The sequence below is a fragment of the Mus caroli genome, unplaced genomic scaffold (assembly GCF_978045245.1).
Source record: "Mus caroli unplaced genomic scaffold, Mus_caroli_1 scaffold_7, whole genome shotgun sequence".
Taxonomy (NCBI): Eukaryota; Metazoa; Chordata; class Mammalia; order Rodentia; family Muridae; genus Mus; species Mus caroli.
The window spans coordinates 13,058,891-13,078,092 of record NW_028227262.1 but is presented as its reverse complement, the minus strand read 5'-3'; the positions used below and the strand labels follow the sequence as shown (position 1 = coordinate 13,078,092).

At 38.7% G+C, this 19,202-nt stretch overlaps 1 protein-coding gene across 3 annotated transcripts in view; it reads left to right on the top strand.

Moving 5' to 3' along the window:
- Positions 1–19,202, top strand: part of Atf7ip (activating transcription factor 7 interacting protein) — an 88,492-nt gene that overhangs the window by 10,659 nt on the left and 58,631 nt on the right. Inside the window, exon 1 of one of the 3 annotated variants that reach the window (XM_085839833.1) lies at positions 2,384–3,683. The exons of 1 other annotated variant lie outside the window; for it this stretch is intronic. In XM_085839833.1, the coding sequence (XP_085695959.1) occupies positions 3,667–3,683 (17 nt within the window). In that variant the 5' untranslated portion in view covers positions 2,384–3,666. Of the gene's footprint in view, positions 1–2,383; positions 3,684–10,651; positions 11,311–19,202 lie in introns of those variants that run through there. One more of the 3 variants, XM_085839834.1, reaches the window with a different exon arrangement.

The following is a 19,202-nucleotide window of genomic DNA, read 5'->3' as shown; positions in this document are numbered from 1 at the left end:
TGAGGCTGCCTTGAGGGAATCTAGAACAAGGACAGAGATGCATGCCCTTTGATTCAGGTCCCAGAAAGTAAGTGGGCCCAGCTCTGCCTTCTGTAGTTGCTGCAGGGAGGGAGGGACAGGGCCTCCAGAAAAGGACGGAGGTTGGGATGAGAAAGTGGAACGCTGTGTTTAAAGTTTGTTTAGGATTTTGGTCAATAACCTAAGAAAGAAAATTAAGTTACATTGTTTGAGTTATAACCTTTGAAAAGCTAGTAAAGCCATGAAGATGTAGTTTGTATGTTAGAGCCCTTTTATGCCTTTTCAAAAGAAGTTTTCAATAATTTACACACGTTATTCCACTAATGTGGTAAATAAAAATTATAGTAGTTGACTCAAGTGAATTTCTTCCCTCATTGCTACTTGTTTAGTTCTTGCAAATGATTATAGTCTCTGGATATAGAAGTTGGTTTGTAACTCTTGTTTTCAGGGCTCTCTGGACTCTTGATTGTGATATTACTTTATCATTTACAAATTCATTAGACCAGATTCCTAGAGCAGAGCCATCCTGAGTGCAGGTTGTCGTTGGGACATGTCTGCATCACTGTCGTGATGAGATGAGAAGACTGCGACAAAGCATGCTACTCTCTCCTTGTGAGAGATGAAATGTGAGATTGTCAAGGAACAGTTACCCAATTAAAATTCTTTCCAAGTCATTTATTTTTACAAATAAATGATGTGGCTTTGTAAATAATCTCATCTAAAATTTCCTAAAAGATTCCTTGTGACATTAAGTTAAGCCATGTTAGACTTAGAAATATTAATAGAATTTAATAACAAGTAATTAAGTTATTATGTGAAAATATCATAATGAAATCTATTATATTCTAATTAAGAAACAGTGCTCCACAAGCCCGACCTTAGGTCTGTTCCTGAAACCTACGTTGAAAGGAGAGAACTCCTGGAAGTAGTCCTCTAATATCCATGCAAAAGCCATGGGCATGCATATGTGCTCCTGCATTCGTGTACACACACGATGATGATGATGATGATGATAATACAACAGTAATAATACAAAGTTGAAACAAGATTTCTATAGCTGTCTTAGAACTCAATTATTCTATGCAAACAGTAGACACTACAGTCCTTCTCAAGACACTAAAAATGGGAATGTGCTGTATAAAAGGTATCTTTGCCACATTGAACTCTGAACTGTTGTCTTATAGGAGAAAATTAGGGAGAAAAGAGACATTGTAAGTGAAGGTTCACAAAATGCACAGTTGGCTGAGTTTTTGTGTCAGAAGCAGAATAATGAGAATCTCAACGTTCTATGTGAGTTGAGATGGTTTTATACTATTGAATGGAAAATGATATTCTAATGAAAGACAAATTAAGGTGCGCTTTCTGATCTTCTGGTCTTACATGGTCTGTGAAGAGAGTGTCGAAGTGTGGTCAATGAAGTGGAGTGAAGAACTAGAGATCTTGAGAGCAGTTATCTCAGGTTTGGATGATGGACACAGTGAGGAGAAGAGGGTTGGCTGTTGAGGAGAGGGCCATTAGTGTTAGTTCTGAATGGTGGGTGTTCTAGCCATGCTTGTTAACCCAGGACTTTGGAAGGCTGATGCATGAAGAATGCTATATGTTTTAGGCTAGTCTAGGTCTAAAGAGTGAGACTGTCTCAAACAAACAAAACCTGTTGAATCCAGAAGAGCCTAGACTAGAATTTATCTGTTGAGTTGGACTGTTGTTTTTCTGGGACACGTAACAAAAGGTATGAGCCACAACAGCAGCCTGACATTCTCTTTTCTTGTTTTTATTAGAAGGAGAAAACCTAGTATCTAAACAGGTTGGCTAAAAACTGTATGGATGAGTGTACAGCTAGGTTATTTTTCAGCTTTTATTGAAGTTTGACTGTTATTTAGTCTCTGAGCCTGTTATGGATATCACAGATTGGTGGTAAAGCCTGCCATTAGACTCAGTAGCAATTGAGATAGTATCTAAGGTTTATCAGGTTAACTATATTGTGAGCACGTCTATTCAGAACAGTTGTAGTTTACTAACATCTTGCTTTTATTGAATAAACGAAACCATCCTCAGTCACAATGCTCTAAGGCTACTGTGGCTTGGCCAGGTAAGGTATCACAAATACCTTCGGGGGTAGATGCAGGAGGATTGCGAGTTTGAGGGCAGCTTGAATGTATAGTGGATTCAGGGTTTTGGTTAGTGAGATTGTCCCAAAAAATACAAAATAAGGGTTGGTGTCATACTTCAGTGATATGAAGCATGTAGTATGGTCAAGGCCCAGGCTTGACGCCCCCCCCAGACTAATTTTTTTTATAACTTTTATTTTTATTTTATTTTGTTTTCTAATATAGCTTTTAAGACAATTTTCACAGACATTGTCCAGTTCATCTCATGAAACTTGAATAATGTCTCTTTTAAGATTGAGTAATTAAAAATTTGTATGTAATATATAAAGTGTATACAGAAATAGAATGAGATAAGGAAACACGTGAATTATCATCTCTTGCGGCCAGTCTGTCTGTCACCTCTCTTATGCCTTAAACAGTCGTAGTAAGTACCCACATTTAGATTGCACAACACAAGATAACCGAGTTTGAACACGTGTGCGGAAGGATGGAGGAGCCTGGCTCCAGAACTGCTGGAGCCTGAGAGGCAGAGCAGGCCCTTTGTGTGCCTTGGGGCCTTTCTTCTGCCAAGTTTGCTGGGAGTCTTCTCAGATGTGGCTTGATTGTACCTCCCCACTTCCGGACTAGGTTGCGCTGCCCTTTGTCCTCAGTTCCCCTTCCCAGGCAGGGAGTCTCTGGTCTTCATTGACTTTATACTAGTACCAAAGCGTTGGTAGCTCTGTGTACCCTGGGAGTGTACTCATGGCATTCAGACTACAAAGAGATGTTTAATTTTATGAGAAATTATTAAAATATGCTTTGTTGCCACCTTAGTTTTTAAGACTGTATCATTCCAACTAAAAAATGTGGTTGTAAAGTCTAACCATTCTGCTAGATTGAGTACTTTTGAAGCTTAGATTTTGTCAGAACAATTTAATTAGCTTTTTAAAATTAAAATCAACATGATCAAATGAGTATAGGATTTAGACAGATTTGACACTCTTCTTGTGATGGCCGTGTTCCATTAAAGGTAAAAAAGAAAAGGTAAATAGAAAGAAGAAAGGGGTCTTGAGTGGGTTTGAGGGACTGACTTTCTCCTCTCTTTTCTGGACTGAAATGGAGGCTTTCTTTCAGGCAATTCCCTGGTGTATGCTCTGCGTGATTTGGCTCTATCTCTGCTACTGCTAATACGTGGCCTGGATTTCAAGTTGTTTGGGATCGGAATGTGCCCAGACTCTGTATTGCAAGTCCGGATTCCCAGGCATTTTGTTGCAAAGCTGGCTTGCTGCCTCTTTTTTCTTTTCTGTGTCCTAAGTGGCTGCATTGTTTGTTGCAGTATATGCATTAGGTATCTGTGTTCAGTTTATTGCAGCCTGACAAAGTGGGAGGGGCTTGCTTTGCTCCATGGCTGAGTTTTCACAGTGTGAGTTCTTCAGTGCACAGTGCAGCCATCTTAATTACACTTTTGTGCAACTGAGACTGTGCAGCTGTCTCAAAATGGCTGCTGACCCAATCCCTGAAGCTGCATAGGCAGCAAGTGTGCAGTGAGGAGGCTTGTCACATGAACCAGGATCTGAGGTAAGAGCCAGGAAGCTTTGATCTTTAAGCATTACAATTAGAAAACATTAGAACATGACCAAGCTTGGATAGGAAGGAGAACTCGCATGTGAAAAAGTTGGCATGTTTACTAAGACCTGTAAGCTTGTATTAGAGAAACCATGTGTTGGTATGGTGAGGTCAAAGGTTAAATTCCTCCTGTGATTTCTCACCAGTTTGTTGTCATTGTCAGGACACTGGATCACCACAGTGGTGCTTTTTTGATCCATGCCGAATTTAATGCTCCTTGTGTATTTGATAATTAATTCATTAGATATTTGTAGAAATTCAAACTGTATATTGAGTGTTTTTTAAGAAGCCATAAATTAGCCTTGTTTAGAAAGATTATGATTTTCTGACTTTTAAAATGAGATTTTGTATGGTAGTTTTATAAAAAGAATGGTAATTTGCTACATAAAACATAGAAAAAATATTGTGTTTTTTTGTTATATGCTTCAGTGCTGTCTCACATGCTGACTAATTATAGTAAATATAAGTGTACACATACACACACATACACACACATACACACACATACATACACACATGCACGCACACACGTTTGTATAGTGCCGTACTTTTCCTTGAGTTACTTTTTGTTCGGATTTGCATGTAGATTTTAAATTTCAGAGTGGTTTCACACACAGACCTGGGCTTTTTTTGGTCAATCTAATGCAATCTGACACCTAGAATAAATACTGTTTTAGGTAAGTAGCGTTATTGTGCATATTTAAAATTGTTAATACTCAAATTGTAAATTTGATAAAAGTGTTTAGCATTGTAAAACAGAAATGTTTGCTAAACTACAATTTCATGGTTTCCTAGCAAATTGGGAGAATATTTTTTTCTTTCTCTTCCTTTCTCCCTCCCTCATTCTCCCCCACCCCCCTTCTTTTCTCCTTTTTTTTCGAGTTGTGATCTCAGTGTGGCCTGCTGTTGGTTGTGCCTAGATTGCGAAGTATGTGAGGCCCCTGACCTCTAGTCAGTGCCTCACCAGTACTTGGGTCACAGGTTCCTGTGCTGCTGTGCACTCCCGAAAGCAGGGATGACATTCCACTCACAGAATTCAGGTAGAACAGTTATATCTTACGTAAGCAGTGCTTACGTTATAGTAGCTACTAAATCATTTTCTGAGTGCTGTCATATACTTCTGTTGCTTGGTTATAGTTTAAATATATTCCTGACTGATACAATAGAGAACAGTTAGTTATGTATGTTTTCATAGAGGAGCTTTTAGTTTTTATTTTGTAACCTTTTACGCTTTTCGATTTTTATTTTCTCCCCTCTGTTCTTATTTTTATCTTTAAAAAACAGTGTCTCATATAATATAAGCTGGCCTTTGAACATTTGTTCTGTGGGCTGGGCTGGCCTTGAACTTGTAATCTTCCTGTTTCAGCCTACCAGGATTAGAGGCAAGTACCACCACGTCTGACTCTAAAGCAACTTCTAAAATAGCAAATTAAATTTTTGCAAATTGACTTTGTAATCACATGTGCCTGTGTAGCTTTGAACCTTGAGCTTGTGATCCAAGGATGAGAGGCAGAGACTGGAGGTCAGGAACCTAAGGCAAGCCTCGCCTACTTAGCAGGCCAGAGGCAACCAATAGCAGGCCACACTATGATCATGGCTCAAAAAAAGAAAGAAGAGGAGAGAGGGAGACAAGGAAGGAGAAAGGAAGAGAGAGAAGGAAGGAGGGACAGAAAGAGAAGAAAGTTATTCTCCCAACATATTAAAAGGCTATACATGAAGTTTTATTTTGTACTTATTTCATAGTATAAATTTATTTAATTTACTTGTAATAATTGTATTTAATAATAAGGTATTGTGTTTAACAAAACTTTGAAATGAGATCACTTATGACCTTAAGAATTTTATATTAGTATCCAGATCTGGTTGACTTTTTTGTAGAGCTCAGCCTCTAAGGCATTATGGAATTCTGTCTTGAGTTTTCCTGAAATGCATCTACTTTTATTCCTTTTTTGATTTTTCTTGAAGATCTACACTGGAACATTAAAGCTGCTACTTAATAGTTTAAAATTGCTGCCTTGTCATGAACTTTAATTTATGCTTGCTCTTGCTTATATATTTTTAAATAAAAATAATGTTTTTTGTAATTTAAACTCAAGTAAAATTATGAATTATTGATAATGTGAATGATAGTTTATATAAATCATCTACTCGTGTGCATTTGCCCCGAAACAGAAGCAAGGTGATAAGTGTGAGAGTGAGCCCTGCTTTCTGTAAGCGCGTGCGCAGGGTGGCAGGAGCGGGGACTGGCTCCCATCTCTGTCACTTTCCTTTTCACATAGGAGCAGTAAGGATCTTGGGATCAGGATGGGGGAGGGGAGTGTGTACTATTTAAAATATGTGTATTTGAATAAAATGCCATAAGACAGCCATTTGGGTTTTAGTATGGTAGAAAACTACTGATAAGGTTGAAATGATTGAGCAGTTTATGCTGGCAGTCACTTTTTTGCCTTCTGTTGCTGAGTATGTAATTTACTCTCATACTTTATAAGATTATCTATCAGTTATTCTGGCTACCTTAGAATATTATTGCTACATTTTTCATTGCCATTTCCCATTTTTACAGCTTATAAGCATAAAGTAGACCTCAGATTATTTTTCATTCGGTGGAAAAATTTTCAAATTTTCTGTGAATTACAGGTTAGATGTTATGCTGGATAATTGAAGGCATGGTCCATATTCTGGGAAATGAATTCTTGAAGCCATATATTATCCGTTCTTCTTTTTCTCCTTTCCTGTTGTTTACCTTATCTTATAAGCTATTTTAAAAAATTAGCATAAGTCTCAAAAGGAAATGTTGGGATGGGGAAAGTTCATTGATGAAGAATGCAGTTAAATACCAATCCCCTCTCTGACGAGCTGATCGACTCCTTCTGATTCTTTCGTTTCTCTCTCTCTCTCTCTCTCTCTCTCTCTCTCTCTCTCCCTCCCCACCTCCACATCCCTTGTCACATGTGGCGAGATCAGAGTGTCACAGGACAGGATGGGGAGTTTCTCACATAATTCATGCTGAAGTATATTCATAAGTAAATCCTGAATGGAATGTTGCTATTACAGAATTGGAAGTGTAGCTGTAATAAATGCTTCAGCTATATATAGTCTGGCTGAGTCTTTCAAATATACTTAAAAAAAAAAAACAAAACAAAGAAAGAAAGGAAGAAAGAAAGAAAGAAAGAAAGAAAGAAAGAAAGAAAGAAAGAAAGAAAGAAAGAGGGAGATAAAGCTTCTCTAGTGATGGCTTCAGGGTCGAGTGTCCCATGTGCTGGGTGTAAATGAGGACCTTTCAGTGGCCACAGACTGACAGCTGCTAGACTGATTTCTGTCCTTTAACCACTGCCCATTTTTCTAGTTAACATCTAACGTCAGTTAGATCCACATTTCTTGCATCTTAAAAGCTGCTAGATGGGGCATTGGTCAGCCTGTTTGTCTGCGCAGTCATCTGCACCGAACACAAAGCATATCTCTTCCGTTCCATCCTCTTCACTCTGACACTTCTGTCAGCCAGAATCCCTCTTGTACTCTGTTAATTAATGAGAGTGTTGACAGCCATAAATATCTAAAATACACTTTCTAACAGGGAAGCAAACAAACACAAATACAATCTAGTCTACTAACCCTAACCTAAGGCAGATCTAACATGTAAATTAAGTGTACTCTTTAGTACATACGGTACCTTAGGTAGCATTTTCTTCTAATTAAAATTTTTTTGAGATTTTTTTTTATTTTATATGTACAGGTGTTTTGTCTGCGTCTATACCATTTGTTTAAAGTGCCTGCAGAGGTCAGAAATGGACATCAGATCCCTTGAATCTGGAATTAAAGATTGTTGTGAGCTGCCATGTGGGTGCTGGAAATTGAAGCTGTGTCCTCAGAGCCTGTGATCTCCAATCCCATCCTTTTGTGTAATGGTGCAGTGCCGTGGCCTCTTCGAAAGATTAGTGACATCAGCCCAAGATTCAGAGGGAGAACTGAGTACTCACTTGAGTGTAGAAAGGGTCTGTGAGGTTTCTTCTGTTAATGGTATCACTGTCTTAAAAACATTACTGTTGTCAACCAGTCTTCATGGTGGTGTGGAAGAACAAATTAAATTGCATTCTGAAATACAGTTTGGTGGACAGGTAAGTAAAATAACGTTTTTGTCAAAAATTTCTGCCAAAACTGAACAACATGTAGTGAGTTTTCTAATATGAACTTTTCGAAGTTGAAATTTTTTTGATAAAATACTTTTCTTGCATAGATAACAATAAAAGCCAATATAAATTTAGCTTTGAAAATCTCTCTTTACATTTACTAGTTAGCAGCACCATGTTAGCTGTCAAAATTACTTTGTTGTGTGACCATGGTATGTTAACATTGTGGTTGGTATGATTTGAATTCACATTCTTGCAGAGTGTCAGCCCAGCTAGGTTGGTTGGTTGATTGCTTCCTTCCTTCCTAGTTATTTCTTTGGGTGATAGTCTTCCTGTGTAGTCCAGGCTGGTCTCAAACTCTTCGTGGATTAGGCATATGGCAGGCACCATACCCAGTAGCTTCTTGACGTTCATAGAATGACAGGTAACTCCAAGGAGACTCCCCTTTGGAAGCAGATTTCAAGATAACAGTGAAACCGTAATGGATGAAGAGGTTGCCAACTTGTACAGGAAGTAGACCACTCTGGTTCCTACACTGCCCAAAGATAGTGACTGGGGAGAAAAGGTAATTACTATTCAGATAGCTTGAATAGTTCAGATGAGTTAGAACTTTCACAAAGTGGGTTTTTTTGTTTGTTTTGTTGTTCATTCATAATCATCTGGATTGGAACTACCGAGAACCACATCAGTTGACCACAGCAGTATAAGTTTAATGAGGAAGGGGCTTTAACTTGAGAGATGTCTGAGGAGTTTTGAGTTTGCCTGAGTGTGTCCATCCTGTCTCTGAAGTAAGGCAAAGGCAGCTGGTGAAGAATGGCGACTGCGGTGCTTCTTTGTTGGATATGGATGTTCATGGATTAGAGTGGGGGCATGAACACAGATGTCAGGAAAGGTGATCTCTGCTCTTGCTGTTGTTCACTTCAGGATAAATCATTTAATCTCTTTGCACCGTTCTTTGATCATTAGAGATGATTAAAGAATTAGAAGTACATGCTAGCCTCCTGGAGTAAGAGGATTCTAAGTTTGACGCTGGCTTACACAACTTAGCAAGACTAAAACATCATGTCAAGACTCCTGGCCTTGCAGGTAGAGTAGGTAGGTATCTTAGGGTTTTACTGCTGTGACCAGACATCATGACCAAGGCAACTCTTATAAAGGAAAACATTTAATTGGGTCTGGCTTACAGGTTCAGAGGTTCAGTCTATTATCATCAAGGTGGGAGGGAACATGGCAGCATCCAGGCAGGCATGGTGCAGGAGGAGCTGAGAGTTCTACATCTTCATCTGAAGGCTGCTAGCAGAATACTGACTTCCAGGCAGCTAGAATGAGGGTCTTAAATGCCACACCCACAGGACACACCTACTCTAACAAGGCCACACCTTCTAATAGTGCCACTTCCTGGGCCCAGCATATACAAACCATCACACTATGTAAGCACTCAGTGCAAGAACTGTTTGTTATAGGACCCAACCTTGGTCCTCCATAGCATAAACGCTTTAAACCAGAGGGTCCAGATATTTTTTTTTTTTCCAATCAGTTTGATAAATAATTTTTGGCAGTTTCATAAAAAGTAAATTAAGGTCGTTTTGTTTTGATCTCTCTCATGTTTCAAGCAATTCTTTTCATTGTCCATCACACACTATTCATGTGTTGGTGTACTGGAACTACAGTGCCTCTCCTCTGCTGCTGCTGGCTAAAGCTGCTGGGAGAGGCTCGCCAGTCCTCCGTGGCACGTTCAATAAGCAGGAATGTTTAGCTGTTTCTGATAAGCCACTGCGAGTGCTTAGTTAACTCACTTGATATTAAAATGATATATAACTGCTTATTATTTACGTTGTGTTTTATGCTGCATTAAACTTCAAGTTGGATGCTTAACCAAGTACACAGAAGGAGAGCCAGCACCTAAACAATGAGAGGCTGGAGTCAGAGTCACAGGCCTCTGATCACAGCCCCGGACAGCTAAGGTGGAAGATTAGTACAGCGCTTCTCAACCTTCCTACTGTTGCAGCTCTTTTAAAACTCAGCTCCTCCTGCAGTGTCGATCCCCAGCCTTAAAGTGATTTATTGTAATGTGACTATCTGATACGCAGGATATCTGATCTGTGACCTCTGCAAAAGGGTTGTTCCAACTCTCAAAAGGCGCAACCCATAGGTCAAGAAGCTCTGATACTGGGTTTAAGGCCAGCTTGGACTCAAATGTAAAATAATAAAAGGATTGTACCTGGTGGTTTGAATAAGAATGGTCCTCATAGGTTCATATATTTGAATTCTTAGTTAGTAGGGAGTGGCACTATTTGGAAATACTAGTTAAATATGACCTTGTTGGAGGAAGTGTGTTGTGAGTGGGGTGAGGTTAAAGCCCAGGGTCTCTCTGTCTGTGGATCCAAATGTAGGTCCTGCACCATGCCTGTCATGCCTACTGCTATGCTTCCCACTGTCATGATAATGAATGAAACCTCTGAGACTATAAGCAAGTCCCCAATTAAATGCTTTTTTTTTAATAAGAGTTGCTTTGGCCAGTGGTATCTTCACAGCAATAGAAAAATGACTAATACAGAAGTCAGTATGAGATGTGTGTGTGGAGTGCTGCTGTGACAGGCCTGAGACCATGAAGCTTGTTGGAGGAATATGGAAGACTTTGGGGCTTTGGCTTAAGAAAGTACTTGAATGCTCTAAGTGGGGCTTAATGAATTATATCAATAAGAACATGGAAGATGGTGGTGCTGAGGATAACATCAACACCCCCTCCCTCTCATCTCACCCCCCCCCCCCAAGAGATTTAAGAGGGGAAGAATATTAGTAAATGGTTCTTGTGATATTTTAGCAAAGAATGTGGCTGCTTTCTGCCCTTGTCTGCAAAACCTTCCTGGATGTTGAAGAATTTTGGATTAATGGCTTTTGAAGAGGAGATTTCAAGACAGCCTAGTATTACTGACTGTGTTGTGTGGTCATTAGTGGCCACTCTTACGCAGATCTATAATGTACAGCAACAAGCTGGACAAATACAGTTACAGTTTGTGGAGGAAAAGGAGCACCATTGTGGTGTCTGTGCCTGGCTGTCAGCCTGCTTATATCTGGAATGAACTACAATGCAGAATTGGAAGGCTCACCTGTGATCCTAATCTGGAGACTGGGAGATAGAAGTTTCTGACCTGGATCTTGACGTGGATGGAGGAGATCTTGAGGCATAGTGGCTATGAATCCCAGGAGATCAAGGCAAGGAGATCTCTGAGTTCAAAATCATCTGGACAAAGCAAGTCCTAGATCCAGGCATGGTGGCACACACCTTTAATCTGGGCCACATCTTCTGCTGGAAACCTACATAAGGACATTGGAAGAAGGAAGATTTACTCTTCTTTGCCTGCTTGCCTTGTGGATTGAGCAACTGCTAGATCCTTGGACTTCCATCCACAGCTGCTGCTGACCATTGTTGGAGAGTTGGACTGCAGACTGTAAGTCATCAACAAATTCCCTTACTATATAGAGACTACCCATAAGTTCTGTGACTCTAGAGAATCCCAACTAATACAACCGTGAAGTAATGATGGAGCTAAGTCTTGTGCTAAAGGAGATAGAAAGTTTAAGGAAAAACTTGTTGCTAAATGGAGTGAAGGGAGTGGTGACTTCAGGGCAACATCCCACCCTGCTCACTTTCCAACTTTAGAGAAGGAATTAAAGAAAAGCTTCAGCAACAGAGATGGACAGCTGATGTAAATGTTATTGAACAAGGATGCCAAGTCCCAACCCGAGCAAGCAGAAGAACTTTTTGGCAGCTTCAGCCACATGGGTCTGGCATTAGAGTTAAAGATACAAGAAAGGGTTGTGGAACCGCCCTCTGCTGCTAAGAAAATCTGTTGAGGTTGGGCATGTGTGTAGGGTGTCCTTGTGTGAAGGCCTAGAGAGGCCATTGGATGAGGGTAAAGCCTGGATTGTGTTGGAGACCCAAAGGTGCTGGAGGTGTCAATCTTGGCACACCTGCCAAGGAAAGCCGCAGAGGCAGCAACATTGGAAGGCGTTGGGGAGACAGAATTTGGAGTTTGCCTGATAGTTTTGGGTCATGATTTGCTTCAGTATCTCCTCCTTATGTTCTCTTTCCTCCCTTTGGCATGATTGTGTATATTCTGAGCAATTATATGTTGGGAGTATGTGACCCACTTTTTGATTTAGTTTTACGGGGGTTATGGTTAAGAGAGTGCCATCAGCCTTAGAGTCTTTTGATATTTAAACAGTATTGAGAGTGGTGTAGACTAGGGTGATCTTTGAAGTTGGACTGAATGCATTTTTGCATCCTGATATGGCTATAAGCCTATAGGAGCCAGGGACTGGAATGTGCTGGTTTGAATAGGAATGGCCATGGATTCATGTATTTGAATGCTTAGTCACCAGGGAGTGGCTCCGTTTGTATGTGTGGCATTGTTGGAGAAGTGTATCATGAGGAGAGTGGGCTTTGAGGATTCAAAAGCTCATGGAAGCTCAGTGTCTCCCTCTCTACCTATGGATCCGGATGTAGCTCTCAGCTGCTTCTGCAACGCCATCCCTGCTATGCCTGCTGCTTGTCTTCCCACCGTGATGGTAATGAATTAAACCTCTGAAATTGTAAGCCAGCCCCCAATTAAATGCTTTCTTTGTCTTATTGCATTGGTCATGGTGCCTCTCTTCACAGCAGTAGAGCAGTGATTATGAGGCTGTAAAGCCTTCTAAGCTCTCTTTGCAGCTCTTGAGCCTTTCTGATGAATGTGGTACTTAAGAATCTGGTGTTCAGAGCTGTGTGCCCCCCTCCCCAATATTAAGTGTATGGTTAATTCTGAAAGTGCATTGTATTTTACTGTCATTTTGTCTGCTGGGGTGTCGTGGGCAGGGTGGACAGGTCTTGAGAGGACAGTGTGGTTGTCTGAGAAGAATTTATCCATTCCCTTTCAGTTATTCTCTTTCACAGGGGACAGTTATAATCATCTGCATATTGAAAATTCCCATTTACTGTTTATACAATAGTACTTCTTTATTCATATTTAGAGTCTCATTACTATATAAAGGGTGACTTAAATAAGTTAAAAATTAGGATAAACCTAGGGAACATGGTTACAGGAGATGGCTCAGCAGCTTAGGAGTGCTTACTGCTCTTGCAGTTCTTGGCATCCACTCCAGGGAGCTCACTTACAACTGCCTTCAGCTCCAGAGAGATCTGACACAGCAGGCCTCTCTCTGTGTGCAGCTAGCATTTACATGGACCTACCCATGTGCAAGATGCATGCAGACAGGTAATCTAAAATAAATAGTAAATCTAAAAATAAAAATGTATTTTGAAGTCATCCCTAGCATTTTAAGTATTTTCCAGTTTGTTAATTTGAATGTAGAACTAGGCTGTTGATTTGACTATAGTTTAGATCGTATGTACTTTTAAAGTCGGGTAAAGTCCAAGTAAATGGAGTTGTGGAATTTGTATCAGTAAATCATAAATTAGCCAAAACAGTTTAAACCAAGGTACCCACAATCATCGGTAGTGACTTGATGCTTGCCCCTGGGGAAATTGAAATGATAAATCAGCCACATAATCTTGACAGGAATTGTGGCACTGACATTTGTAATTCAATATGTCTTTGTTTTGGTAGGAAGAAAGAACATACTTTAGTAATGTTAGTTGGTGTTAGTAAATATGTTGAATTATTTGACCATCATAATAATGGTACATGAGGATGTGTGTTTTATTCAGTGAATATGTCTAACAGCAAGTTTGCTTGCAAAAATTTATATTTATTCATTAATAAAATGTGAAAACATAATTGTATATTAGAGTGAAGCTAGCTTTTATTTAATGAGTTATTATGTATGGTTTTAATGATTATATAATTAGAAAATATCAAATTATGTATATGTTATATATTATATATTACATATATTATATGTTATATAATATATATTATATATATTAGTCTGTGACCAAGTAAGCTAAGGATTTAAAAAATTTGGGAGAGGGGATTAAATTGTTTCATGTGGCAGGGGTTGAGTTTCGGTAGAAGTCGCTTTTGTTTTTTTTCTGGGAATTCTTTTAGTGGCTAGCTAGCTAGATGGCTTCTAGAACCAGCCAGTGCCTGCTGGAGAACTAATGGAAGGGCTTTCTCCCCAGCCATGAAGAAAGGACTGCTTTATTTATGTAAATTGTTCTTACTGGCGCCAGCTAGCTGGAACTGCAGTCTGCCTGTGCAGTGGCAGCAGATAACACGTGTCCTGGACTTCCTCTTTGGAATGTGTGGACTGATAGCGAAGGGTTGAAGCCTTAGTGCCACAGTAATGAGATTCCAGCACTGGCAGTGCCGTGGATAATGGAGAGCAACTGTGTGTTTTAAGCTTTAAGTTCAGCTCTTAGAGACTGACACCATTAGTAATAGGTAGGAGGCACTTAACTTCGAACAGTTGCTGCAGACCCCATAGTTGCCTGGATAGAGAGCGGCACACAGAATTCAGATTCTAGGCATCTTCACTGCAAACGGTCCTTTTGAAGATAAGCTCTTGTGCTCCATGAGCATCACTGATACATTGAATGACAGCTTTTTGGCTTTGTGGTTAATGGGATATTAATGGGATGTTTGTTGCGCAAACTACTCAGCAGATGTGAAACAACAAAAGGAATCAACACTTAGCCAACGATTGTATTGTGTTCCTGAGTTTTTAAAAATGAGTATGAATCAAATAAGAAATTTAAATTCAAGAAGTCTCATTAGATTTTAAAGTTTGCACTGGCTTAAGTGAAGAAGAAGAAACCTTTTTACAGTACAAAGCTGCCCCCAGGGAAGAGATTCAGGTTCCCTCTCTGTGACAGCTCCTCATCATAGGTGCTCCTGCTGTCTCTCTGCCTTTGGGTGTTTGTTTGTTTGTTTCCCCCCAGCTATAGTAATGACAGGATTGGTAGATTATTAATGTTAATATTCAGGAGATTTTGAGAGCCATATTTGGATTTAGTCTTTTAAAGAGATGTCATTGTAAATTCACATTTGAAGTGAAATGAACTAATTAATAAATGAAGTGAGCTTCATGTGGATATTACTAATTCATATTACATATGAATCAGCCACCATAGCCTGTTACCATGTCCTCAGTTACATCAGCACCGACTGGTGTATGAGGAGAAATGGCGTTCTTACCATAACTAACTCCCTGCAAAGTGTTAGTGTGCATTTAACAGAGGTCAGCATTGTAGATCAGACTGCTTATGCATTCACATTTGACTGACATGTTAAACAGTAGATGTCTATACAGAGTTGATAGTATCGTTTTCACTCCACATAATAAATTAATTTCCAAATATCTAAATTTATCACAATTTCACTCCACATAATAAATTAATTTCCAAATATCTAAATTTATCACAATTTTAATATGCATTAATTAAGAATTCCATTATATCTAATACTTTATTTCATAAGTTGACCAATGGTACACAGGCATTGTTTCTCTTGTGTTATATACCTGAAATATTACATCCTGTGGAAATAAAAATATATGTATAATAGAGGTTTATATACTTACTACAAAGATAGAAAGGTGTATGTTTGTGAAGAAATGCACATGTGTTTATTAATGTCATACAGAGGTTAGATATTTTAAATTGTTGTAATTGTATTTGTGGATAGGTGTAAGTAGAAGGAGACGTGAGGTAGTGATGCCAACTTAGGGACCCAGAGGAAAATGCTCCAGCAGGCCACCCTCTTTTGTGTCTTCCTCTGGCGGGTAAACACTAGGCTTTTCCTACAGCCTTAAAGTGTAATTAGGTGGTGTTTCCAGTTCTCTAGCTTCTGAAAGGTAACTGGTCACTATTACTTTATGGTTATGCATGTAAAGAGCTAGCTAGCTTCGGTAGAGTATTGCCATGTTTCCTGAGTGTGGACTTAACTGTTGTCTTTTGACAGTTTTGCTCATTAATACTGTTTTAACGTATAACTCTGTAAAGTACAGAAATGGAAGGTTTTTTTTTTTAACTCTGTTTCACTATGATTACAATAATAATACAAATCACTTTTGAGTAATTTTGAGGTAGATGGGAAGAATGTTATAGTTTTGTTAATGTTGCTGGACAAAGACGTCTGAAACATTTGGGAAATGTTCCCATGTATTTTGAGCCATTATGTTTTAGGAAAATGTTGGACGGGCCAATGGAGTGGTATTTATTATGTATATGAAAAGGAGAGGGTAATTGACCTCAAACTAAGTAATTTATTGAATGCCGTTAAAAGTTGAGGGCCAAGCCATAGCAAATTAGGATGGGGATTCTGTGTGTAGATGAACCTGAAAGGAAATATGCAAGGCAAAGGTGAAAGTGTCCAATCTTTGAGACGAGGGAATCTGGGAGTGGCTCTGACCTGTAATCTCAACACACTAGAGGCTGAGGCAGGATCCCCATTAACTTCCGTCCAGCCTGGACTAGAGAATGAGTTAGTTCCACGGCAGCCTGGGCCGTCAGTGAGACTGAGGGATAAACAGCCAAACTAAGGAAAGTATGTAGGAAAAGTATGTAGTTCTGTTTCCTGTACAGCAATACAATTACTTAGAGTCATAGAACCATAGAATCTTGGAAACAAGTTAGGGAGATTGGAGTAGTTTGAACTGCCTGCATGGGTGGTGTTGCTTAGGTTCCTGACAGGGAATCCTCTGGTTCTGCAGCTGCCTTTTCATGGCCAACGGGGTTAGAAGACGAGGAAGCTGCTCCAGTTCTAGTCTGTTACTGTCAGGCATGTGACAGATTGATGCTTTTGATACAAAGTTAGCTTTCCTTATATCTCTTCAATTCCATCTGTCCCATGTCTGTGTTCCTGAAGTCAGTAAGATACCTTGTATTTCCTAGGCTAAATAGTCTCCATTTCCCACAACTCTTGCTCTTACATGTTGTTCAGAGCGTTCTTTAGGGCGGGCATTCTCATGGTTAGTTTTTCCCTATTAGAAGACTGTCTCTAATGTTTAGTCAACCTGCTACCCTGAAGTGCTAGGAACTTTATATTTCTTGACTTTATCTTTCTGTTCTGTGGCTTAACTTTGTTTTGGTAGCCATTTTGTCTGTTGAAGGCTTTAAGTTTGGTTGTACATTTATTTGTTGAGAGAGTGTATGTCATGGTGCCTGTGTGGAGGCCAGAGGACAACTTTTAAAAGTCGTTTCCCCCCCCTGCTTTTGGGGATTAAACTTGATATTGTGCTTATGTCATCAGATTATGAAAGCCTTTACCTGTTGAGACATCTTACCAGCCCAGATCTTGAGTTTATAATAAATTAAAAGCCTTCAGTTCTTTCTGGTGCTCCATTGATGATCTATAATTTACTTGAATACTTGAGACAAGTAGATTTTCTTAGATGTGTGTCTTTCACATTGCTGTTAGTATGTTCTGCTTTCTCTGCACGCTGCTTGCTGCATTTCCCTTTATCTTTTCATGGTTTGACAGTGGTTAGCCTGGAACTCAGATATCTGCCTGCCTCTTCCTCTGTGCTAGGATTCATGCAGTCCCACTGATGTGGGCTGTTAGTTTCATATGACTAGCTTTGCAGAGTTACTTAGGATATATTGCTAGTGCTTTGCTGCTAGGTTTTTGTTTTTTGTTTTTTGTTTTTTACAAATTGCCTCTTTATTCTGTTTTGTTCTTTGTTTTAATAGATAATCTTCCTCTTATCTTGCCGGTATATATGGTTTTATTTGTGTGGGTTTTTTTTGTTATTGAATTTATAAAATATTTATTACCATATGTGAGCTCACTATTGATATTTATTGATATATTTATAAGAATTTTACATTTGACTGTATATATGATTCTATATATTTCCCTATCATTCTGGGTTGTTAATAGATTTTTTTTTTAATTGCATCTATAGATTTTAGGAAGAAATGTGTGCATTTTGGGCATAGAAATTTCTTTTCAGAAATTTCATACTTTAAAAAAGTATCAGTTTACATGTTTAAAACTGTCTAGTGTTCTTTAGTTTGGATGTTCCATTATTTTTGAGAAGTATTTTCTTAGTGATTTGTTGTTGTTGTTTGCTGTTTATAGTGTAGCTGTGTATGCTGTTCCATTCCTCTTTGAAAAAGTCTGAAATAACCTGAGCTGTAAAGGTCCGGCAGGCACCTGGGTGGGGCTAACGCCTGCCGGCTCTCACCACAGCTTCTGATTCATTATCCTGACACTGAGCGACATGACGTCTGTAAGCTAATGTTAATGAGAAAACTTGAAATTTTAGTTTTCTGAATCATTTGTAGCTATTTCTGTTTTCCAAATGGTCCTCAGGATTTGTGTTTAATTTTCATTCTGGGCTGTTGGATTTTCTATGATTATATAGAACCTTCTTGATATTGTGCTTATGTCTACTCTCACTTCTTTCTAAAGCTGTCTCATTGTTTATTTCATTATGAACAATTCTACTGCACTCTAAATTTTAAACAAGAATTTACTTTTTCATAAGCTTTTATATTTGATGAGAAAACATTTTTGGTTTTAAAAAATATTCCCTTTTTATAAACCATTCTTTTGTTTTACATATTAATCTTAACACTTTTGTTATAGTACAAAAATTACATAGGTGAAATTTTAGCCAGAATTTTCTTTTGACAAATTTTGCCTAGGAGAAGTAATGCATTTTTTTGCATTAAGTCTTATGTCTTCTTACATAGTTCCAATATTTCACATAAATTAAAAATTCATATAAATGCTTTTAGATAGGTTTTTTTTCCTTGCTATACTGAATGGAGGGTTTCCTTACTCTAGTCAGGTATTTGAGATCTTTGGTCAGGGTTTTTAGTATTGAACATAGCACCACACTGGCTTAAGTATGAAGATTTTTTTATTGAAATGATCTTTGTTTGTTTAAGGACTAAATCTTGACATTGCAAAGTTGTATTTTTATCGCTGTTAATGTGTATAAATGAATGAATTTTGAAACACTCATTGCATCCGAGTTTTATTCAGAAAGGACAGTTGTAATTGTTTTGGGTTCTTAGTCCATTTTCTAAATTTAAATTATTACAGTTTTAAGATAGAAAAATAGTTTGGTTTCGTGTGCACACATCATCCTTTAGCAGTGTGTCAAGCATACAGGAATACATTTCAGGGAAATCTAGTTGGGTTTTTCCAGTCCTTAAAGGTCTGATGTCATGGAAGTCCTGCGCATGCTCTTGCCCGTTTCCTTCCTCACCCAGGCTACATTGTCTGCTTATTAGAAGAGGGGCTTCAGGATTGCAAACCTCCTGACGATTGTCAAGGTTTGGAAATAAGGTGCTAGCATAAATAATATGCTTGGCATATTATAGTTTTTACTGTCTATCTTTGGATTTTTTTTTCTTTTCCCTTTCTCTATTCCTCCTCATTGCCCCGCC